At 38.2% G+C, this 25,767-nt stretch overlaps 1 protein-coding gene across 2 annotated transcripts in view; it reads left to right on the top strand.

Annotated features, from left to right (window-relative positions):
* GHR (growth hormone receptor) overlaps positions 1–24,217 on the top strand; it is a 127,414-nt gene extending 103,197 nt beyond the window's left edge. For both annotated transcript variants that reach the window (XM_050913295.1, XM_050913294.1), the window contains exons 4-10: positions 7,078–7,207; positions 9,693–9,853; positions 10,895–11,073; positions 15,934–16,105; positions 18,231–18,321; positions 21,065–21,134; positions 21,394–24,217. In XM_050913295.1, the coding sequence (XP_050769252.1) occupies positions 7,078–7,207; positions 9,693–9,853; positions 10,895–11,073; positions 15,934–16,105; positions 18,231–18,321; positions 21,065–21,134; positions 21,394–22,356 (1,766 nt within the window). In that variant the 3' untranslated portion in view covers positions 22,357–24,217. The remainder of the gene's footprint in view (positions 1–7,077; positions 7,208–9,692; positions 9,854–10,894; positions 11,074–15,933; positions 16,106–18,230; positions 18,322–21,064; positions 21,135–21,393) is intronic.
* The last annotated feature ends 1,550 nt before the right edge of the window (positions 24,218–25,767 follow it).

Genomic DNA, 25,767 nt, shown 5'->3' with positions numbered 1-25,767 from the left:
TGAGTTCACAGATAACAGTCTTAATCCCCAGATCCGCTGAGTATTTTCCTCTCAGAGTTTGCGGAGGTGAGTGTCAGCTTGGAGCCCAGATTGGGGATGCCGGATTATACTTTAGCTTGTCTTTCTGGAAAAATGGCAGTCCTGGTTCTGAGCACCCATCTCTGGTGGGAAGCTGGCAGCTTCAGAGTGGCTGTATCTCATCTAGGACATCCCCTCACCACTGCGTGGTGGCTTTATTATGCTGCATGATGGGGAGCAATGGGTTTGCTTTTAGACAGCGATTAACTTTGAACTGGGCTTCAGACTGGAAATTGCTAGTACGTGTGCAGGAGAAGGAAGGATGTTGGAGATTTTTGTCAGTACTGTAGAATTTGTTTGCTCTGAGAAGTGCATGGAAGACCTTTTGTGATGTTTGCTTCTTGCACATACTGTTTGCCTGCGGGACCTTATTTGTGCTTCCGTATTTCCTCATATGCCCTACCACCTAATGTTAGTTAATACTGAACATCTACAGCAATGGCCATAACAGATAAAAGCATTATTCATTATTATTTTTATACATACTTTCTTGAAAATGTAATTTCAATTTGAGTTACAACTATATAAGCAATTAAGAGATAATTGGAAATGGGTTTGGTACCTTAACTGCCTTTCATTTACAAATACTGTGACCTCCGGCTCTGCTTCCCTTGGCTTGCCTATAACAGAAATCATGTGATTCCACCACTGCACATGGGAGGGCATGATTTGGGAGGCACATGCCAAAGACTGTGGAACACGGCACATGTCCACATCCTCGCTCATCCCTGTACTGTCTCATGGGCAATAGTACTGAGTAATGCTGCATGATTGTTTTTCCCCCAGTCCTGAGCTTTACTTACTTAATTTTTGTGTGTACCCTTCGCATCAGTGAGCCACGTCAATTTGTGTTCTGTGGATGCTCAGCAGCACAGAGAGTGTGGGAAACCAGTACAGCTATTGGACTTCAATGCTGTGGAAAAGCTCTGCTTCTGCAAGGCTTTTATTCTTTTAACTGTATCAATCTCACTTGCCAGAAAAAGGGCGAAGTTTGTTCTGAAAGAGAACAACCTGAAAGAGAAGAGCCATTGCCTCTTCATTCAGTGTTACCAAGCTCCAGGATTGTTTTTTTGTTTTGTTTTGTTCATTGATTACATTGCAAACTTGCTAAAAAATCCTTCTGGCATTCCCCAAAACACTCTGCACACCCCCCATCTGTTATGCGGGGATACCTACGTGTTATTGCTCAAAGTAGCAGTCACCAAATTAATCTTCAATGCACAGGAGAAAACATATTCCTCTTTCATGTTCCTCAGCAAAACACCGTATTTATCAAGAACTATTACAATATTTAGACTTACTCCATGGGCAAAATACTCTCTTATGCAGCATTTCCCATCAGTTTTCACTGTGATATAGCATCTTAGAGTTATTAAACTTCGCTTTGTTTCTGTTGAGTACTTTATGCAAAAGGATCTTATTTATTACTGATACGAAAGAAATTGTCTTCTTTTCCCCAAAAAGTTGTTCCAGGACTTTACTGTTGGCCCTTCATGAACAGGTTGTACCTAGAGCAAAAGCTGAGTCAGACTAGCAAGCAGCCTGATGAGGAAGTGACCTGGTTGTTGTCTCCGCTTACTGCATCCCACGCTCCGTATATGTGATGTCTGACAATTTATTAATACTAGACCGTACCTATTTAAAATATCATCCACTGACAGCAAATGTTCATTTTGCTGCGCAATTTGAATGAATCAGAATTTCCTGGTACCAGAGAAATCTTCCTGCTCTTACTAAAGTAAATTGCCCAACATTTGTTGAGCTTGGTGGATTCAGGAGCAGAACCTAATTGATAGAGCATTCACTTTCAATGTACAAATTTGAGCTACAGTAAATAACACTCCAGGTCTTCATAACTGTTTCCAGTTTTAAATGTAGTTAATTCCCCTGTTGACGTTTCCATTTCCATCTTTCTCTATTATGGTCTAGCAATGATGCATTGTGTATGCTTTGAGAGTGGATTAGATGAAGATATATACTGTTGCATAAGGTTTCTTCTATCATTGATTTGCATATTGGAACATGTTGTTCTTCTCTAAGTTTAAGTTTGCTCTAGGTGTGATAGGTATTTTAAGTTCTGATAACTGATAATTCTACATAAACCTTCTAAAATTACCACAACCAGAAATACTTTGTTTTCTTCAGCAAAAATATATCCTCTTTTTTCATTTTCTGTTTAGTTAGCTTGATTTTTTTGGATCATTCATATATTCATCGTTATTTCACCTAAGTCCCATACTAGTAAGAGATGTTTCTGTACAACTTGTGTACTGCTCCACCATTGTCCCCGCAGAAGTACTAGAGCTCTGGTGGCTGTAGAACTTTTCCCAAGACGATGATAACCTATTTTGTTACACCCCAGTTATAAACTTCAGTTCCTTACCTTTCCATTCTCAAGGCTAGCTCCCTTTAGAGTTAAATTTTATTAGAGGGACTTTTAAGCAAAAAACCCAAGGGAACTTAACCTCTAAAGGAATTAGCCTTCTGACACCTCTAGATTTTAGGATTTTTTTTTATTTTAAAGTCCATCTCTGTATAACTTCCAGTAAGCTGCAGTTACAGTACCATACTGTCTTTTTAAAGATTAAAGAATATATAGCATTGACAGTACGCTAAATGGAAAACTGCAAGCTGGTGACCCACAAACAAATGTAAGCAGAAGAGATGGAACATTTGCATTCCTGATTCTTTCTGTAAACTGCACTACTGTTTTAGCTACTGTTTTGGCAGTTTCTTCTGGCTGAGCCAGAGTTTAGACCATGGCTAATCTGTGGTCATAACATAATGAGAGCAGAATGTGAAGAGATTTTACTCTCTTGTAGCACAGTTGTGGCAGCTGAACGTTTACCTTCAGCTAAATCCAGGGGCAGGACTAGGAACTTTTCTACCAAACTGTCTGAATAGTCACAGTGGTAGGCACAGATGTACCAGTTTTTTCCATGTTTTCTGCTGTTGAATCTGCGTATTCAGCCAAGCCATTATCTTGAATGAAGCGAGTGGGTTTATTCATGACAATTTGACCAGAACTTATTGGATCAGGTAGAAATAGAGCAAGCATGTATCCATGTTTTGTTTTGCTTTTCCAGTCTATTTTAAATCTCCGTTTGACAGCCTTTACTTTCAGTACCCTGCTGCCTTTATGCCTAAATGCATTCAGCTGAGCTATTGTGTTCATTTATTGCATTCTGGTACAGTTTGTTCAGGAGATGGAGCTCACACAGGGTCCTGTACAATGTTGATAATTGACTTGTGTGGGAAACAAGGAATTCAGGAGATGTACCCCAAGAGTGCTAAGCCTTATACAAGTCAATATGACAAAGTTTCCTCCAGTCAGTCACAAAAGCCTGCAATTTTGAAGGCTGGAAACTTGAGACGGAAACTGGAAACAATCAATCAGAAGATAATTTTTCTTACAAATGGAACTGGTCATAAATATATATATATATATATATTTATATTAAAAAATACCTGGTAAACCAAGAGTATATGAATCCCAAACAAAACTGCTCCCTGCTTAAAAATTCTTGTGCTTGTTGAAGGAACACCTGTGAGACGAAGAATTAAGAGTCCTGTCATGAGGAAGTGGAAAAGAAAGTGGGACCTTAGGGATACGTTCCTCTGAAGTTAAGGTGTAAGAGACCAAGTCTTAATCTGTATTCTGTGTGCATTGCTAATCCTCTCCATTGTAACTGATGCCACTTCTGGCTGTGTTATGATCCATTTTCCTAGAAGAGTTTGTACATCTTACAGTCCTTAATTTAGCTTGTATATAAAGCTAGTGAATTCAACAGAATTCATTATGAAGACATTGTAGAGCCTATATCTAAGATCCTGCTGGACCTCTCAAAATGTAAGTGAAGTTTGAGTCTATTCAGTTTATTTCATCATGTTAAGAAGTGACAGTGTGACTTTATTTACCCCTGGAGATGAGGACATGGTCTGCATGGGCTTTAAATATTGTATGTTCTAGCTATAAATATGGTGCAGGCACTAACAGAAATATTCTAATTTAGGAGGGTTTTCCAGTATATCATTTTCTCAAATTCTTAACCTGTTTCAGTAAAAATAGCTATATTTGTTCTTGATTCATGTAGCTGAGGATAGAAACAGGAAAAGCCATAACATGTACTTCCTTGCACACTGTTTATAGAAAAAGGGAGAGACTCATGTCTTGTTGATTATAGGTATTATGCAATTGAGGCAATTCTACTCATGTCTTTGAAGTAAAGGCACAAAATTTCATTTATTTTTCTTTGTTTCTTTTTTAAACGATTACTTGATTTTCAATTGAAAAGAAAGTTCAAGTTTGAAAGGTGGAACAGTCATACATTTAAAAAGTTATAATACTGTTCTTGAATCTTATATTCTGTTTTATTTTTCATCTATGTTATGACAGTTCGCAATTTCATGATCATGTGCTGTTTTTAACAAAGATTTCTGCCACGTGAAAATTGTTTGATGAATGATGTAAAAATGTGTAAAAGCTCAAATCAAGGTCAATCAAAAGCATTTTGAGATTTAGGCCAAAGCTGTCAAATATTGAATACCATACCAAACAAAATCAGGCACAATGGTCAAAATGTTTTGCTTCAATATTTTTTGAAAATGAACAGTGTGATTTTTACCATTTACTGCAACACATAATTTCAAAATTTGTTTCAATTTTAAAAATAAATTTATTTAAAGTTCAGTGAAATGGAACATGCTGGCCAAGAAAGAGAAAAAAAACTTTCTGTTTAAATCTTTCCAATCAAACATCAGTTATTTTAGGTTGGCCAGAAGAATTCTAAATGCTTTAGGGGTGGGGCTGGCAGGGTGTAAGCCACCCAGGTTACAAAATCTCTTATTTACACACATATGTTCAGGCCTTGTTCAATGTCTGAAGTATGAAATAAGGCAACGATATGGGATGAGTAAAACAGAAATTTATAACATTCATGTATTAATTACTGCCTGATGTGCATGCTGGGGAGTGTGTAATATAAAGCACACAATTTGAACCATTAAGCCCATGAAATACCAGTTGCTCTGGCGTTGAGTGGCTGTGTCTGTCTGAGCCATAAACAAAGGAGTCATCATGCAGGAAGGCCACAAAATCCTCATGCGTAGGAGGAAGCATCTGGTGCGTGTGGATGTTTGTACCTTAATACCTTTTCCAACTTGGAGTGTAAATATTTTGTACCAAATATTATGACAGAATCATAGAATGGTTTGGGTTGGAAGGGACCTGTAAAAGTCATCTAGTCCAACCCCCCTGCAATGAGCAGGGACATCTTCAACTAGATCAGGTTGCTCAGAGCCCCGTCCAACCTGACCTTGAATGGTTCCAGGGATGGGGCATCTACCACCTCTCTGGGCAACCTGTTCCAGTGTTTCACCACCTTCATCGTAAAAAATGTCTTCCTTATATCTAGTCTGAAATTCTGATACAGTTGTGATACTGCAAAAATTTTTGCAAAGAACTTCGCATACAGAGTCCAGTAGCATCACGTCATTCCCTGACCAGGGATCATTTCACCAGTCGTTAACACCTGACTAATATCTACATTTTAAGTGCCTTACGGAGAAATTTTCTTAAATAAATGATCATATTTCCGAGATAATCAGTGAAGAGAAGTAGACACTTACATGTGCGTGCAATCTCCCTCTGGAAAGCTTTCCAGGCCAAATAAGAAACATTGGCATTAGACCCTTAAAAATCAGGAAAAAATAAGTACTTACTTTGAAAGCAGTGAGTCATACCCGCAACTCTTGTTTTTATTTTTCTCACAAGGGTTGATGAGGCTGACTAATTGTAGCAGTCATTTCATGGCCCTACATTGTTTCAGTTTTGACAAAGGACAGAAATTATGAATATGGAAGTGGCATGTGGCAGATCAGGCACATGCTTAGAGCTGTCCTTATCTCTCTCAGAGCAAGGATATATCTACACAATGTCATATACACAAACCTGAACTCAGTTCAAGGTAGCTAGTCTAATGAGTAGACACATTGTAAAACTGCTCAGCTGGGTAAATCCTAAGCTGTGGTTAGTCTAATACCGAGCTCTGCAGTACCACACTTTCTTTAAATCAAGTGCGGGGCTAATTCAGGTGTATCTGTACTAAACTAATCAAACACAGCATAACCAGACGGTCAAAAAAGGTGACTGTCCTGCTGTAGTCAGCGTTGGTGCGGCCTCACCTTGAGTGCTGTGTGCAGTTCTGGGCCCCACAATTTAAGAAGGATGTGAGGGTCCCTGAATGCGTCCAGAGGAGGGCAACAAAGCTGGTGAAAGGGCTGGACGGAATGTCCTGTGAGGAGCGGCTGAGGACTTTGGGCTTGTCTAGTTTGGAGAAAAGGAGGCTGAGGGGCGACCTCATTGCTCTCTACAGCTTCCTGAGGAGGGGACGTGGAGAGGGAGGTGCTGATCTCTTCTCCCTGGAATCCAGCGAGAGGATGCATGGGAATGGTTCAAAGCTGTGCTAGGGGAGGTTTATACTGGATATTAGGAAGCATTTCTTTACTGAGAGGGTGGTCAGATACTGAACAGGCTTCCTCGAGAGGTGGTCGATGCCCCAAGGCTGTCAGTGTTTAAGAGGCATTTGGACAATGCTCTTAACAACATGCTTTAACTTTTGGTCAGCCCTGTATTGGTCAGGCAGTTGGACTAGATGATCATTGTAGGTCCCTTCCCACTGAAATAGTCTAGTCTGTTCTATTCAACTACAGCTATAGGGTTGGCAGATCCCCCCACTGTTTGTCAAGCTGTGATACTAACACTTCTACACTGCACAAAAGAGAGCTTGACCCATCTTTCACATTTTACTTCTTACAGGTATAGTCATCTACATATATGCGCATAAGAAGAATTTAAATCTTGCCTCATTGTACATAAGGAATTGGAAGAAAAGTTAATTATTCATTAAAAATGCTGAGTTTCATTTTAACAGCATGTTAGTCTGGCTTATGGATTTGTTTAATGTGTCTCCTTCTGTCCCCTGCCATTTTTCCTGACAGACCTTTTGCGGTGGCCACAAATCAGCAAGTGCAGATCACCTGAACTGGAGACATTTTCATGTTATTGGACTGACGGAAATTTTTATAACCTCACTGCTCCAGGAACAATACAACTATTGTACATGAAAAGGTAATAATATGGAAGGAACAAAAGAAAGAGGAAAAGAGAGAGAAGTCATATATTTTGCTATGCATGTTAGCTCGTTGCTGTTAATTTTTTGCTGTGATATGAGCCGTACTGTTTTTAAGGGCATAAAACTGTGTTTTAAGTGCATATTTTTCAATGTCAAAATTTGTTGTTAATTATTAAGCAATTTGCAGCAACCAGCATTTCTTGGCAGTTCATTAAGAACTCATTCTTATTAAATTTAGGTCCAGGTTGCGGAATCCAAAACTGAACACTGTATGGCTTGGGAAAGGAGTTTTTAATAGGGAACTTCAGTTTATTCCTTGTCTATCTAACTTGCAACTGTGAGATTTATTATATCTGTGCACAGATGTGGAGTTTGGATACACGCCCCTTTCAAATTTTTATTAAAGTTTTATAAAGCTCCTATTGATCAGTTTCTAGATTAAAGTCTGAATGTGCAGGTCCAGGTGAAAAGGCTGCTCTGAGACTGAGGATGACATTTCATTAAGCCCGGTTCAATTCTGATTCACATTCCACTTAGGCTTTTGTAATTTTCAGATTGTTACAATGATTAGCCTGAGAGGACAGAGACATTACCAGTAATGGCTTTTAAGGAAAGCAGGCCTTTTGTTCACAGGAACAGGAGGATGTGAGTTTCTGTTCCATCTAATGTACTGGGTTTCAGCCTTTTTGATCTACAGACACTTTATACTGGTGATGATACATTTGCTTTGCAAACTTAAGCCTAATGGCAAGGCTGGCTTGCTTTCTTACTCTTCTGAGACCTCTCAGAAGGGATAGGGATCCCCATATAGGGATCCAAGTTAAAACCACTATTTAAGTGTAAATGTTTAGCTGACAGTTGTCAGTGGCATGTACCATGAGGGTAAAAACTTTAAAAATTAATTTAACTCTACGATAAAGCAGTACCACGTATGTTGAGCAGATCACATATTTCATCTTTGTCCTAGAAATTAGAATACTGCAGTAAAAGATGTGAATTGAATATCCACATTAAAAATATTTGTTTCAGTGGGCAAGCAACATTTAACGCACAGGACTGAACTCTGTCATCTAACCCAGTCTCCTACTTAACACAAGCCATAGTATCTAACCGTGTACACCTTTATCAAGTCCTGAGTCTGGCAGAGCTACAGCATTTCCTTTAGAAAAGTGTCTGGTCTCATCAGCTAAGCACAAGACCGGTGCTAGAAATGCTTCTTAATTTATGTAGCATCTGCCTTTTTACTTCTTAAGCACCCACTCCAGTATTGAAGGCTGCACTTGGCATAATTGATTTAGCTTAATCCTCCTTCTGTACAGCTTCAATGGCTCTTAGTAAGAAAAGGCATTTATGGTCCATTTTAACAAACCAAGACTGTAGTTTTTGAAAAGATCCCTGTTTGGTCTATATTTGAGCTGAGAGATAGTATCGAGATAAAGAACAGCAACAGCAGATCTGTTCACTATGAGATTTGTTTTTATAAAGTGACTTCAGAAATACTGAATAAATGTCTGTCACTTCTCCTTTAGACTATTTCTAACAATTTGGTCATTTCCATTTTGCTGTAAGTGAAGGCGTTTCTGGTTTTGAACCTGCTGAGTAGTTTCAGCTTGGCCATATGAAAATGACCCTACACAAGTAGCAGTGTTTCTCAGTCTGAGAGTTCATGCCACTCTTTATAACTCTGCTGGTTTGTCTTTTTAAGAGATGGAATGAATGTGATATTTCCTGCTGCAATTCTTTTATTTACAAAGAACATTTATGAATTTTTTAACAACGTCGGAATGGAAAAACGTAAGAGGTTTCTTGCTAGTAGTTCCAAGCCTGTGTTTTAGAAGTTCCGTATCCCAAGGAATTTAGCCCTTTCTCACTCACAGCACTGTATTTCTCTTCCCTTCGTTCACATCCTGCAGTCCTGGGTTGGTTTGTGCCAGGTCTCCTGCAGCATTCACCCTCAGGCACTTTCCCGCATGAGCAATCAATGCTCCAGTGCCTACATCCCAGTTCAGCTCCCCAGGGCATCACACTCCCCTGTCCTTGGCTGTACAGGTGGTGCAGTACTGATCTGCTGTAAGGACTGGCTTTCAGTGTTTCAGATCTCATTATGTAGATGGGTATCTTACTGCAATTTAACTTTGCCTGAACAACAGTTGCTTAAATGCGTATCAAATTTACCTAAGTTTGTGCTTGCTGGTAGTCATTAGCACTTACCAGCATAGCAAGATGTTCTCTCTGACTGTTCTTTTGGAAGCAGCATCCAAAGCATAGAAATGCCACTGACAGTACCTGAGAACCTAAATCCATTTATGCAGGTTGCTTGGATAGTGGTTTGGTTTCACTGTAAATCACAATCAATATTGACATGTTTTTCTCACTTCCATAAAAGTTATGACTTATCAACAATGTGTCTTGTAACATCTATAATTTGTAAGATCTATAAGTCTCTCTCCCATGTATATTACATTTTTATTGTCATTCTAGGAATGATGAAGACTGGAAAGAATGCCCTGATTATATCACTGCAGGAGAAAATAGCTGTTATTTCAACACATCCTACACCTCTATTTGGATACCTTATTGTGTTAAGCTTGCCAATAAAGATGAAGTATTTGATGAAAAATGTTTCAGCGTTGATGAAATAGGTATGCTTCCATTATGCATTTTACCTCTATATTTTTATATCACAATAGGTGTGATGCTGTAAGTTTTCATATTACTCATACTGTATGTAAATTTTCCCTCTCAGAAAGGTTAGTTTCTAAAAAATATGATATACAGGAAGGGATTTGGTTTTCTAACATATGTAATGTGATCCACACCAGAAAATACTGCCCAGATTGGAAGAAAGCTAAAAGGATAAAAGCAAACACGTGGTTTCTCTTTCTGAATACCGGTAGTCTCTCAAATGTGTGCAGATGAGCTTGCCTTTGCTGTCACTCTGAGCCCTTTCTAATGGATGCTGCATACCCTTGTTCAGTGTGAGCAAGGATGGCATTAAAATCTTGATGCTGCAAAGTTCTGGAACCAAACAGTTTTTTGTTCCTGAATCAACAGTAACCTACAGAATCAGGATGTTTAGCATTTCTAAGCTAGAATTTATATTTATTGCAATAGGAATTGTGACTGTCTGGGACTTTGCAGATGTTATTGCTTGTTCAGAGCGGTGGTGTATGTATATGCCATTAATTTATTCCTGCAAGTGACTAGAATACCCACTGCTCTCTTTTCTTCAGCTGAGCAAAATTAGATTAATTTTTCAGATACCATAGTTTTTCAATGTACTTCTATATTAGTTACTAAATATTTAATTTAGTGTTACTGCAATTATTGTTTTTATTTCTAGTGAGAACTCTAAATTTAAATTTTGATGGAGAATTATTTATGTCTCAGTGTTTTATAAGCTGCTATTGGGAAATGTAGTGTAATAGGTAACACATTCTTAGTCTTCTTTATGAGTCACTCAGGTGAGATTTATGCAGAGCATGTCTACTGCCAATGGCAGGGTGCCTTCTTGTTACCAAACTTGTAGTGACTTTGTCATTGACTCATAGGTTTAGATTTTAATCAGCAAATATGTGGTTAATATGCTTTTTTAGTCCTGAAATCATTTAACAGTGTGTAGTAAGAATGATCATTTCACGTTGAAAACTGGCTGTTTTATTCCAAATACTCTGTTTAAACAGTACTACCTGATCCCCCTGTCCACCTTAACTGGACTCTGCTAAATACTAGTCAGACTGGGATCCATGGGGATATCCAAGTAAGATGGGATCCACCACCAACAGCAGATGTTCAGAAGGGATGGATTACTCTGGAGTATGAATTGCAGTACAAAGAAGTTAATGAGACAAAATGGAAGGAGGTATGAAGCAAATATTAATTATACAATAGTCATAGTACAGCGCAGGCTTGTTCTGTCCCTAACACTTTTGTACTACTATGAAAAGCAGCAGGTTTGTAATTGCTAATTAGATGATACCTTAAGTCTTAAACAATACCCATATTCTTCTGAAGTTTTCTAGCAAACATTGTAATTTTATGTGTCAAGACAGTTGGCACACAGGATAATAGTAACAAACCCTTAAATCCCTGTGTTAGATTAGAAAGTACAGCAATAGTCAGATATATACAAGTTTTTTCAAGGATAAGATACTTCTCTATTGTTTTCCTAAACCTCAGCTATTTGAAACAGTGCATTGTATTTTTAGTAGTTGGAACAGGAATATTTTGCTTGGAAAATTTCACCATGTCAGTCCAGATTCTGCAGGGTACCTGTGAAGTTCTAATATTTATAATTATCATTTCAGTAGATTAAAAAAAAGGAAAGAAAAGCTTTGAGTTATAATTTAAAATTTGATACAATAAGCAAATAAAAATAATGCAACATAGGTAAGACATACAGATTTCATACCAGACAGCAATGGAAATTGGTGACTATATGGATAGTCTATGAAAATATAAAATATATATACCCTGAATCTTTTAAGTTTTCTTTTTGAAAATCACTTAGCTTCTCATGTAGTTAGTTTTCCTATTACGGGGAAGAAATTGTACCCAGCTTACCTGAATGCATAGGCTAAGTGCCAGTGTGTTGTGGCGTATTTGCATATGGAGAACTCTTCCTGAATACCAGTTCAATGCAATAAGAACATAATTTCAGAGCAGAACCCTTCCCTTGCTTTCTTATTAATATGAACTGAGTTAACTGACAGAAGGCAGGCAGATAATACTGTTATGAATTTGTCTTAATCTACAAAAGGCAAATTTACTAATTGAAACATAGTCAAACTGCTTTGCTTGCCTTTATCTGTGAAAGACCTTGGACCCCTCCTCACCTCTGATCCTTCTCAATGTTAGTATTTTCTGTTTATCCTACTCCTTATTAGTAAGTCTACAGCCAAACAGGCCTATAATGTCTATAACTTTTTCCTAATACTTGTCTGAATTTCTCTCTATACTGGTTTAAGCTATACTTACTGTACAGCCTCTACATTTTAAAGCCTACAAAATGAGTTAAGTTTAGGCAGTAAGTCAATACTCCTTAAGAACTTGAAAATCTGCAGAGTATAAATACCCTAATAAAGCTTTGTTCTTGCTCCAGTACCATCAATAATTCCTTGATGCATTGAGAATAGTTCTTCTCAGGAGAGCAAAGGTTTGAAGATCAGTGTTTCTTCTTTCAGAAAACAGATAAGGAATTGCTGAATACTCTACTTGTCTCAAGAAAAATAGTACTATAGATTATGTTGTGCTGCAGCTGTATATATTGTATGTTATTGTGCCTTTCAGCTTAAAAGCACAAACACGGCATAATTCCCTGAGACACTATCAGAGCACAAAAGAGAAATTTCTGAACAAAATCTTGGTATGGCCTAAGACAATAGCAAAACACTGAATAACAGCATTGGAGCAACGATTTCACTCTTTGCATTCTTTGCTACAAATATCTTCTGTAATGAGTGTTGAAGCAGTAAAGAGATAAATGTCTAGTTATACTGTTATTACTAGTTTTTTATGCAAAGGATAATCTTTGACTGCTTAAACATACCATAATGCTTTGTACATATAACTGATACAAAAAACTGATACAAAAATTAATTTATAGTACTTAAATTATACTAAGTCTCCCCCTTATTGAGACTTGTTTGTAATTTTTTTAGACGTTTTGGGATGAATCTGTTTGATTTTTCATGTGTAGCATTCATTTTTTTCAATCCATTTACTAATTGAAAATAGATAACTTATGAATTGAAAGAGGACTAAAACATTAATTAAAGTATTATAACAGTAAATTATAGTGATAAGAGGATCAAAATTATTTTCTGAGAAACTTCCTAAAACCAATGAAATCCGCACCCTCATGTAGTGGGTGTTCATGCGACAGAGCCAAATGTAATCTGGCTCACAGTTTCAAAAAATGTCATTGTTGTTATGAGGTCCTTGCTGGGTATCTTTTTAAAATTCAACCCTCTTATCTGGAAGTGTTGCCCATTACATTCAGTAGACTAAAATTCTATCCCCTCTTATGTCTATCCAAGTTTACTCCTCATGACTAGCAATAGCTATACAGACCCTGTGAGGCTGCTGTGTTTTTCAAACAAGGCGTGAAAACACAATTCATCTCAGCAATAGTGAAGAATGATGACTTCATAGTGAAGTGTCCATCTATGAAGTGCCTAAAAACGTATGTGTGATAGGGAATCTTGAAAGTCTAATTTTCCTTTAGTTATTTATCGTATTTTAGATTGGCCTGATCTTTTGACTTCTTAAAAAAAAAAAACCAAACAACCCAGGCCCAGATCCACCTAATATGGGATGAAATTGGTGATCACAGCTCCGTCCTCAGTGAAGAGGGCCGGACCAGGAAGGACTCTGCTGGCTTTCGTTATCTTGTTGAATTTTTGCTGGAAAAGGTCCATTTCACACTGCAGTGAAGGGCACTTAGGGCAGGGAAGCATGGAGTACTAACTCCAGAGCTGAATACCATCGTTGTGTCCATACAGCACTGTGGCTGAGATACAGGGCTTACCAGTTTGAGGGATCTGAAACTCATCTCCCTGCTCTGCATTGGATATTCAGCCTAATATCTCCATGTGTTGTATGGGTGCCCAACCCCGTGCTATGCCTACCCAGGGTACCTCCAAACCTTTTCCTGGTACTGCCTGTCTCCCAGTTTTCACCATTTTTCTATTAAAGTTGGTGAAATCCATTGCCTTGGTTGCCGTGTTCCCTGTTGTGGCTGGGCCAGCCTCTGCCTCTGGTGCTCCCATCCCAGTGGGCACTCTCAGTGTCCCAGGGGATCCAGGTGACTAGTGACGAACAGTTGCTCTGCAGTCTGTGTTAACCCCCTCTTGCAGGGCCAGACTCATGCAGACAGCGCAATCACACAGCTCAGCGTGACAGCAGGTTTGTCACACCTTTCTTTAGCATGGCAATCACAAGCATCACTCTGTGTACACTGACTGAACAGCATGCAGTAAGTCCAGCAACCCAGCAGTCTGGTTCCAAGCTCCCCTTCACATATTTTAAACAAGTTTGCTATATGCTGTCGTGCATTTTTATTGGTTATCTTTTATCATGTCTCTGTCATATGACTTTTAATTGATTTAATCCATATGACAAATGCTATTCATCTATTCAGTTCATGCTGAACCTTCCCTAGTCTGTACATCTTGCTTCATCCAAGTGTCTCACATAAAGTTTTGTTAGTTCATTGATGGACTAGAGATATCCTGCCCGTTAATCAATTATCTGTTCTTTAGCAACTCTTGCAATTTCAGGTACACAGCTACAGTAATTTTACCTCATATTTTTCAGGGCTCTAATTTAGCCTGCATACTGCTTTTTCCAAGTGCCACCATTACTTGGGGTACATAAAATTTTTTTGTGTTCCAGCATCCCTAAGAATCTCCACTAATTGTCTCAGAAAAAAGAAGGAAAAAAACAACCAAAAAACCAACCAAACAAAACCCAAAAAAACTACCTGTAAAACTTCAGTGTACTATCTCTTTGTGGCTTCATAGCACAAAATAAGTAAACTGGACTAGTATATATTGTATTCCCTTCCCAACACTTTCCAACTGGATAGTCTTCACATGATAAAAACCTTTGTGGTGTAGAGCAATGGTTCTCCACGATCTTGTGCTCAACGACTAGCAGAGAAAAGCAGTCTGTCTGGGATCACTGCCTCCTCCAAAATCTCACTGGTTGGTTCTCAGAACACTTGAGTTTGGAGCCACCAGGGATCAGAGAACTGCACAGATCGTAGCTACCAACAGAACATGTCTCAAGTTTACATTATGCAGCTGCAGTGATTACAGGACTGTATTGTTGAAGCTTCCTTCAAATCCCCAATGGCTGCTGTTTTCCAGGTGTTTTAATTCTTAGCCCATGATGAGTTTTGCCAGTGTCATCCTTGATTCTGAACTAAAAGTAGAATATAACATCTGCCATACAGATTTCTATTTTGAGCACAGTTTCCTTATTTTTTTTGTTGGGCTGTTGGAGCTAAAATACATATTCTTAGTAATAGAAGAAGAGACAGATTTCACATATTAAGACGTCTAATGTGACTTCCTGCGTAGTTTGATATGTGGCAGTATCTAAGTATGTTGCAGTTAATACTTACTATAGAAGTCTCAAGACCGACAATCTGATGCCAGCTCTCACAGTCTACATTATCATATTTTATATATAGTTGAAGATTTTGCAAGCTATGCAGTGTTCCCCAAATAAATACATTTGTAAGATGCAATACATCTGGTTAGAAGGCCTTTAAATAATTTTTTCTTTTTAAAATTAATTCTGTAGTGGAGATTGCACTAGTTTTAAGACTCCCATGTTATTTTAACAAGGTTTTTGGCATTGTAAAGTCAGTAATGTTGTTTTATAACAGTAAAAAGGATTTACGACTTGATAAGATCAGTGGGAGATTTTCACACCACCTACTTATGGCATGTAACTGGGGGCAGCTGCCTTTCTTCACTGCCTGTATTTACAGAGAGCTTGGATTCTCCGCTTTTGGTCCCCTGAATCACAGCAAAGCCTGATGGCTAGTAAGTCAAAAGTAAATGGTGTGAATTTTCTCTGAACTCTTCTCGTGGTATCCTTACAGTTCCAAGTAGCAAAAACACCTTCAAATGTTTATTTCTGAAATCAAGAAGCAGTGTAAAATTGCCAGTACAACTCAAACAAAAAAATCACAGTCCTTCTGTCTTTACAGTTAGAACCCAGGCTCTCAACAATGGCTCCACTGTACTCTCTGAAGATGGGAAGAGATTATGAGATACGAGTCCGATCAAGACAACGTACCTCCGAAAAATTTGGGGAGTTCAGTGAAATCCTTTATGTATCTTTTTCTCAAACAGGCGTTGAATTTGTTCATTGTGCTGAAGGTAAATAAGCAAAGTGCAGCAAAGTGTTTTTATAACCATGCTGTCTTTTTGTCTTTTCAGTGGTGGTGTGGGTTTTTTTTCTCCTTACCGTTGATATTGTATGCGTGAATAGATTGATAATTCAGCCTACTACATGAAAATCATTTGGTGAGATTGAGAATGTACAAGTTCCATATACAAGTTCAGAAGTAAACTCAGCAAGACTGTTTCACAGCTCATCAGAAAGCAAAAATACAGATAGCTTTAAGAATCAGAAATAATAACTGCTGTTGCACATCTTATAGAGCCTAAAATACAGCTAAATCTCATACTTCATTGTCTAAAATGAGCACTCCAGTAATGAAGAGTTGTCACTTCTGTTGAAGTGTTATACTGCTGGCTAAGTTTGTTATCAGAACGATGTGCTTTTCTGATCTGCCCGATACTATCAAGGACAGTGAGTGTTTTTCTGATTCTTGCTTCTGTCTTGTACTTGTTTTTAAAGTGCTATTAAAGACAGAAGAAAAAACAGCCATTGAGCACCACATTTTTTCTATTAAAAGAAGGAGACTGCCTTTTCCTAAAGCATTCTCAGGTCTGAGCTACTAAATTAACTCTTTAAAATATGAGCTCTTCAGCAAATTATTTTAACAAGCTGCTTCGCTTCATTTTCCAGGGTATTAGTGAAGGTGTTAAATAAAACCACCCACAACTGTTATCTTTCAAAATCTTCCTAGAGTCCCCTTTCTAACCCTTCGTATTACTAGTTTTCATTCCTAATTTATATGAACAGCTAATGTTCTGGACACGTGGTATTATTTTATTAACCCCAGCTGCATTGAGTTGTCAAGGTTTTCATACGAACAAAATTAAAATACTATGAAAATGTAAGGCCATCCTACAAGCACAGTTTTCTTCAGTCAGTATAACCCAGATTCTGCAAGTTAATCCATATCCATACATCTCACACGGCAGCAGTGATCTGATTTGATTGAGAATTTATTCTTGCTTGTTTTATATATCACCTTTAGGAACACAGAATTAAAATTTAAATTTTTGATGTATTAAAAATTTGCAGTAGTTAAATTCAAAGGCAATATTCTAGCTTTTTGAAGCAGCTGGACATTCGCAGGTCTCACTGACATGACAAGGAGTTACTGGTTCTCCATTAAAATAGGGACCTGTCTAACACAGACATATCCAGATAGGACTCTACTCATGCCTGAAAATATGTCCAGTCAAAATCTAAGCTGGGAGCACAGGGCTAAAACTAGTACCTGAATTTTTTTTTTTCCCCCCCCTTCCGAAAGGACGTATATTTATGTTCGTGTGTAGAATTCTAAAGCTTTCTGTCCAGTATTCCTTGGCCTAAAAACGAGTGAAGTTTGTATGGAAAACTTAAAATTGGGAACAAATGAGAAGAATCTTAGACTACAGCCAGAAAAAATTTCTCAATACTTTGTATTCTACAGTGTCAGCTTAAGTATAATGGAATTGCCAGTATTTAAAAGATAAAACATTTCATTTATCAGCATTGTTCTTCATTCCTACCAAATTGCATTTCTCAGTGATCTAAATTCTTTGTAGCCACCTGCAAGATAAATAAAATGGAGAATTTTTTTTTCAGTTGATGGTTCACAACATAATTAATGTTCAGCCTTTAGAAAGAGGAGTAGTATGCTTTTTGACACCATCATATTTTAGTTTCTGTGAGAGAAGAATAGTTTGCCTGTGATTTAGTATGCTATTAATAATGTTCTCTCAGCTTGGGCAAACAAGCAATAACGTGGTCTGCGGCATTATATGCTGTCAGGACTACTGGTACCATGTTCCAAGCAGGCAGAATGTTCCTCATGGCTGGTTTTGCTACATATATTGTCTGCACTAAGATCTTGTTTATATTTAAAAACTTAGTCTGTTTTTGCAAGGAGTCTCAGTGGACTCACAAATGCAGTATGGAAACTATTGAGACCAAAAGGTTGTTTTTATTTCTGCGTAACACAGAACCTTCACATTTAAGTAACCAAAAATTCTCCTATTGGTTTTTACCACTTTGGAATCCTCAGGCGGTAGCAGAGAAGGTTGAAATTAAAGATGCAACAGAGATGCAGATTCCTGCTAACATGTTTTTCTTCTGTTGTTTCAGAAATTGAGTTTCCATGGTTCTTAGTTGTTATCTTGGGAGCATGTGGGCTGGCCGTAACAGTGATCTTAATCCTGCTGTCTAAACAACCAAGGTAGAGAGTTTTTATTTGTCAGATTTTATGTACTTGTAGCTCAAAAAATAGGGTGCTTCAATTATTTCAAATCTAGGGGACTAGAAACTGTTTTGAGGATTGCTGTCCATTCTCACAACCTACATGGACGCTGGCATATGTACATACTGGGCCTTCAGCAGTGGGCATCTGATTATGTTGACAGCTCCTCTTCCTTTTGGATTGCAGAACATTTTATTCTACAGTATTGACATAGTTAATTTACTTAGGCTTTGAAGGGGATTGGTTTTTTAGTCCATTCAAATTTGTAAATGCTATTTTTACCCACATACTGTTCAAAAGTTTCACACAAACATATGTCTATATATTTGTTTTTGTTCTTAGACTATTCCACTAATCTCTGACTATTTCTTCATCGAGCCAAGGGAAGGAGCTTGAGTCACAGGGGAGTATTTGGTCTCTGTGGATAGACTGCAGCTCCTATAAATAACAGGAATAAAATTAAAAAAAGCACAGGATTGTGTCATTTATAAAAATTATAAAATTGTATCATTTATACAAATGAAACAATGACACATACATAAAAATGACAAAATGGTCTCAAAGTGAATTCATCCCTTAATATGTCTGTTCAAGGATAGGTTTTGGCAGAATAATTCAGCTTGGATGTCATTCCAGTATTGTCCTAGACTATGGAGCAACACCATGGTCAAATCCCAGTGCACACATGCATGTTGTCAGTGGTCTCGTATATGCACTTCGAAAATGAACACTGAGGTGTTTTGCACATACCAGCGTAAGGACAAGTCATTGAAATGAAAACAATATGGTGCAGTTGGAACAGCTCTAAGAAAATAATTTAGTCAAGCAGCACTATGCTTTGGCAGAGCTTAATTTCAGGAAGCCACTCCCTGCAATAGCATCCCGGTCCCAGAGGTAAGAGCAAGGCTCCTAATACAATGCATGACAAAAGCTAGATGTGTCAGAATGGGGCAAGAACAACTTGCACATGGGACCAGGAGCTCACTAAGGTCAACACACTGAGCAAGGAGTGGCTTGGTCACAGAAGATCTAGAGGGCTGAAGCATGTCTCTGATCAGAGCTTATTAATATCTTCCATGCTAATCATGACTGCTGGAGGCGGCTTTTCTCCACTGAAGACCCTTCATCTGGAAGGTTTTTCTGGACCTGTGGGCCTGCACCCTTTCCTTCTAACTCGTGCACATGGTGGTGGGAGCGGCAGTGTATTCTGCAGAGGAGCAGGCTGCATAGATTTCCCATAATGCAAAACATCCAGGCTCAGTTTCCTCCTGTATCTGAAAAGATACCAACTGATATTTTCCACAATTCTGATCTCACAGGATCTGAACCAGGGTTCCTAGGACAGATGCCATAGGGTTAGGCCATACTCTTTTAAAGAGTTGAGAGATGCAGGCTTGAATTATGTGAGGCTAAGAAAGGAGCAAAGCGTAGTTCTCCCTCCTGAATGATTTCTCCAGGCAGCGAGTGGTAAAATCCTTTGTCTGTTTCATTAGAAGCAGTGCCCAATCCTGTCAGAATAGCTGATTTGTGGATTCAACTGTAAGTGTAAGTCTTAAACTGGTACCCTGACAGCCCAGCCAGTGCACAGCTAACACAGCCCTTCCAGGGATTAGGTGGAAAATTACTGGATTTCTGGCTCTCATTGAAGCTTGCTGGGCAGAACTTTGAGGGTCTGCCAAAAACAAAAACAGCTGGGGAATTTGGGCCTACCATAGTTAAGCAGAAGGTGCCTAAATTTCTCTGTAGCACTCCTTAAGACTCCTCTGATCCTCTCCGGACCTCACCAAGGTCACTAAAAATGCAGCAAAACTAATATTTGGGTTCAGATCTACCATTCTCGCAGCTTACTTTCTAAAATAGGCAAGTAACCCAGTATAAAGAGAATGTTGAATTTTCCTTTTGAGAACTACAGTTTATCTGTTTGCAAAAGAAGCAGGGAGGTAAAATGGAGGAGATAGGCATGACCTGCTATTGTTGGATTATTATTAATGGAAAATCATCCTTCTATTTGGGTTTTCTTTTTTTTTTTGGTCCCTTCAAAGAATTAGAAATTCATTTTATGAAGGATTAGAATAATATGTATTTCCACAGTATGTACACGCATAAGCAAGTTACTAGTCCTTTCTCTACAAGGGTAAAACCCTGTCCTTATATATGACTTGTTACATTAGTAATTCAGAAAACGGAGTGTCATAGAGATGGCAAAATACTAGCCTAAATTTTTGCAGTTGTGTTTCTGTTTTATTTATTAGTTCTGAAGTAATTCACTCTTTTCACCAGCTCCCTTTTTCTGTTCCCCTATTCAAATTTATTGGGCTTATGCAAGACTACTGTGTCCCTGAAAAAAAAAATTTGGGAAAGTCACTCTGCACACTGAGGCTTGTATCAGGTTCCTTTGAAAATTATGTAAAAAGGGAAACTATTGACAGAGCTCTAGGAATTTACTCTCTTTCTGTAGAGCATTAAATTATCAAAGACCAGACTCCAAAATGGATTCCCACATAAATGTATGTGATTTCAACAAGGAAGGTTGCAGAAAACTTGGGTTTTTATTTGCAATGAGAGAAAATAATCATTCTTTTCCTCAGGACTATTTGAAGTTGAATCTTCAAACATTTCAGTTTTGAAGTAATTACGTATAAACGCAATGTAACGCTCTCTTCTTTTTAACTTCCTCAAAAAGGACCACTGTCAATTAAAAGCCATCATTTATTTTTTCCAGATTAAAAATGCTGATTTTTCCTCCTGTGCCAGTTCCAAAGATTAAAGGGATTGACCCAGATCTCTTGAAGGTAATATTGTGCTCTAAAATCTACAGTGGGAATCATTGTAGTAGTAGCAGGTGACAATTGTTGTCCTAGGCAGAAGAATTTTGTAGGAAAAAATTATGACATGGGGGGAGTTGCCACAGAATTAGTTTTCATAAAATAATAAAAAAACCCCATGCAATTATTACATCAGCTACAGTTACTTTTCCTTAAGTTAACATCATAAAAAGCACAAGTATTTTTATTATTTCCTTTATAACATTCATTTTTTCTTGCTTTATAGAAAGGAAAGCTAGATGAAGTTAACTCCATCTTAGCCAGCCATGACAACTACAAGACACAGCTATATGATGACGACTTGTGGGTTGAGTTTATTGAGTTGGACATAGAAGACCCTGATGAAAAGAACAGAGTCTCGGATACTGATAGGCTCCTGAGCGAAGATCATCTGAAGTCACACAGTTGCTTGGGAGCAAAGGATGATGATTCTGGACGGGCCAGTTGTTGTGAACCAGATATTCCAGAGACAGACTTCAGTGCAAGCGACACATGTGATGCCATCTCTGATATTGATCAGTTCAAAAAGATAACTGAAAAAGAAGAGGATCTCTTGTGCCTTGACAGAAAAGATAATGACGAGTCACTTCCAAGCCTTGCCAACACAGACACCCAACAGCCACATATGAGTACTCAGTCCGAAAATAGCCAGCCGTGGCCACCTTTTGCAGACAGCATTGACTCAGCTAGCCCATCGGCCCATACCCAGCTAAGTAACCAGAATTCATTGACAAATACTGACTTTTATGCGCAAGTGAGTGATATTACTCCAGCAGGCAGTGTTGTACTTTCACCAGGGCAGAAATCCAAGGTGGGGAGAGCACAATGTGAAGGCTGCACAGAACAAAACTTCACCATGGACAACGCCTACTTCTGTGAGGCAGATGTGAAAAAATGTATTGCTGTGACTTCCCATGAAGAGGATGAGCCGCATGTTCAGGAGCAAAGCTGTAATGAGGATGCTTATTTCACCACAGAGAGCCTTACCACTACCGGTGTCAATCTTGGAGCTTCAACAGCAGAAACCCCAAGTTCAGAGACGCCTGTCCCAGACTATACGTCTATTCATATCGTTCACTCTCCACAAGGCCTTGTGCTCAATGCAACTGCACTGCCTGTGCCAGACAAGGAATTCAACGCATCTTGTGGCTACGTGAGCACAGACCAGCTGAACAAAATCATGCCATAGCTCTTCTTTGGCTAGGTGCGTGCAGTATTTCACAGCAGAGAGTCAGCTCAGGCTTGTATGCTGAAACCAAAATGAAGTCTAAAAGTTTCTCGTCGTTCTTATCATTTTATCTGAAATGTTGCAACGTAAGATATTCATCAAAATATTCCTATTGTGTTCTGTAAATATTATCTATGAATTTGTCTTGAGACTGTTTTACTAGCAGTGACTGTCTTGTTCTTGTGGGTGTTGATTTTTGTGATACTAAACATTGAAATGACTATGTTTAATGTACAGTAAATCATGCATTTTGATAAAGCTAAAAATCAGGTGGTTTAAAGTCTAAGAATTTAGTAAAAACTGTGCTGTTGGCAGAGATCTTTATATCAACAATTGGGAACTGAACATATAGGTGAAGAAAACAAAAGTAGCTTGAATAAATAACACATCTATTTTGATTTATATAAATTGATAAAATATATTTTAATATTTTAGTCATAAAACCATAAATGTTTTCTATTACACTACACACTGTAGTTCAATTATGATTACCCATCTAAGGAATGTAATTGCTGCAATTTTAAAAAGGAGTTTTCCTTTTTATAAAAGTTTTATTCGCAGCAAAAAGAAAAAATAGATTTTTACAGAACCATTTTATACCTCCAAAGAAACCTGTAGAGAAATTTTGAAATATTGTAGAAACTTAAAGTAACTGATTCTATTACTTTCTTATGGTAACTAATACAGAAATATACATTCAATTTAAAGTTTTGTAGAAAACCTTAAAATATACAAAATATTTGGGCAAATTATTCTGTTCTTCATCAGATTCTGGTTAATGCTAATAATGTACTTTTTTATAAGCAAAATTTTGTTGACCACAGTATTAAATAGTGTGCAACTATACTTACACTGAAAATTTTTGAGAACACATGAATAAGCTCTGGTGACTTAGCAGCATAATCTCTTCACATTTGACCAACTTCTGAAGCCCTCCTACAGCCAAAGGTATCACTACATTTATTCGTTTGTGCCACATAAAGTCTTGATTAAAAAAATAAAATAAGGACTTCAGGAGTTAGCCAGCAGTTCATTTTTAAAGATATAACAGGATTAAAAGACTTCAGTGGAACAAGGGAATTGAATACAGTATTGTTCAAAAGTGGTTTTCGTTTTCGCAGCCTAACAGCATCTCCTCTGACCGCGTTAGGCAGACTTGCAGAAGGAAAGAAGAGGAAACTGAAACTCAGTGGGAAAGCTCTCTCTGTTCTTACATATATTAAGAACTTGATGGAGCTTTGCAATGAACTATTATTGCTTCAGAAGTTATCTTCCTAGGCCATGGTTTCATCATAGTAGGGTTCTTCTTAGAAAGCAAATAGGGACGTTCATTTCTTTTCTCTAACCTTAACAGAAGTGTATGAAGCGCAGCAAATGCAGGTCTTGCTCACTATGTCTCCCACTGAACTCACTGATGCTCTCTTTGTGACCAAGGGCAACAGGACTGGGCCCAACTATTGGGTGGGATTTTTAAGTTTAGCATGTACTTTATGGTAAATGTGCATTAGATATTCTGCTAATTTGCTGCTGTATTTTTCTAACAGCTACATTATTTAGTTTCATATAAAATTTCATAGATGATAGACACTAATGCAAGTAATGCCTATGTGTGTGTTTGGAAGAAGATTCTTACTCTGTTTCTATTGCCAAAAATAGTTAAATACCTCAATCAAACTCAGAATGTCATTTTGGTACTTTACTGGTCACACAAGCCGTTATACACCGGTCAGAAGATGTGTCTTTCAGTTTCTATTTAACTTTCCTTATGTCAGTGTTTTGTTTGTTTTTCTCAAAGTTTAATAAATGTATTGTCTTTGATCTGTCCTGACACAATGTGTTTTATTGCAGATAGGTTTTTTTATGGAAAATAGAGATTTTATTAGGAGAAATCAAGTATTTCTGATTGAATAAAGTAGAATGCAGCTTTCCTTAGAATAGAAGCAATGCCTAATGAGATCAGTGTTTTCACTGATTGATACATATATAGTTAAAAATAGAAGCATGGACCTAAATTTATAGATGGAGATAGAACATGCTATACCCAGAACTGGCCAAGACGTGTTACTAATTTAGCAGACTAGTTTACCTTTGGCTGGAACAGCCTGCGGTTGCAAGTAAATAAGCTGCACTAGTTCAAGATTTACACCTACAGCTGAATCCACAAATCAGATGTTCTGACAAACCTCGATAGTTACTTGTAGTGATAGTTAAAACCTAGCGGTATATGCACTCTGAAATGTCGGAAGTGTCAGATAGTCTGTCTCTATGGAAATGCCATATCTTGAATGTCTCCCAGTGTGTAACTTAGTAAGGTACTACTGCCTCTCTTCTCTCTCTAGAGGTAGGGAGGGAGCTGTTGGAGGAGTCCAACTAGACAAGGGTAAGCCCTTTCCTCCCAAGGGAATCAGGGTGTGATTCAGTTCCTCAACACAGACGTTCAGTGCCATTTAAGGTATGTAGTTGGGCTTCCAGGTGCTGGTCCAGAACAGCACAGGTCTTGTGTAGATTCTGTCTTATCTAAAAGCCTGACTGATGGTAGATGGCCATGTTTTGGCAGTTGAATTGATCCCCAGTGGAAGAAAACAGCTCCAGGAATGTAATCATCTTTGTGTCACATAAGTCTAAGTTACCATTATACTTAATAGTCTGAAGAGCTACTTAGCTGACTTGATATAGGTGTCTGCTTTAGGTGAGCTGATTAGGGCTCTCCACTCTTCAGACTAGAATGGGAGCATGGACATCTTGCTCACGTTGAGACACCAAATATATTTGTTAATTAAGGCATCTTGATGTTGATGTGAATTTCACCTTAGCTGAACTGTTGGACAAGGTAAGCCAAAGAGGGGCATTGGTGTTCTCTTAGGGTTTATACTGTCTGTAGAAACAAGTTCATCTGTAGAACTCAATGCAAATGAACTATCATGATGAGTAAATATGCTTGCTTATACTTCCTGCTTGAAGAACTAAGCTTCAGAAGGCTTATGCCTTTTATAAGGCTCTAAAACTACCTGAGCTCCAGGGGTAGTTGGAGGATTCACAGCTGGACTAAGAAACGGCAGTGAAGAGTGATTCACCACTGCCGTGTGGGGAACTCCAGCTCCCACTAGTCTTAACCTGTGCCAGTTCCAGTGCTCTCTGCCAGTGCCCTTCCATGAGCTGATCCAACTTTCTAAAACCTGAGAAAATCATGAAAGTAAAGTATCAGAAGTTGCCTTCTGTTGATTAATGAGTTAAACTGATTAAGCAAAGTCCCAAATGAGCACTGGGGAAGAAAGGCAGGACCACATGGCCAAGAGCAAAGGACGGAGGTGCTAGAGCAGTCTTCCCAGGAATATTTTCATGGCAAAAACAGCTCCCTCATGCAGCTCACTC

This window comes from Gymnogyps californianus, chromosome Z (assembly GCF_018139145.2).
Source record: "Gymnogyps californianus isolate 813 chromosome Z, ASM1813914v2, whole genome shotgun sequence".
Taxonomy (NCBI): domain Eukaryota; kingdom Metazoa; phylum Chordata; class Aves; order Accipitriformes; family Cathartidae; genus Gymnogyps; species Gymnogyps californianus.
This window is presented reverse-complemented; position numbering and strand designations above follow the sequence as displayed.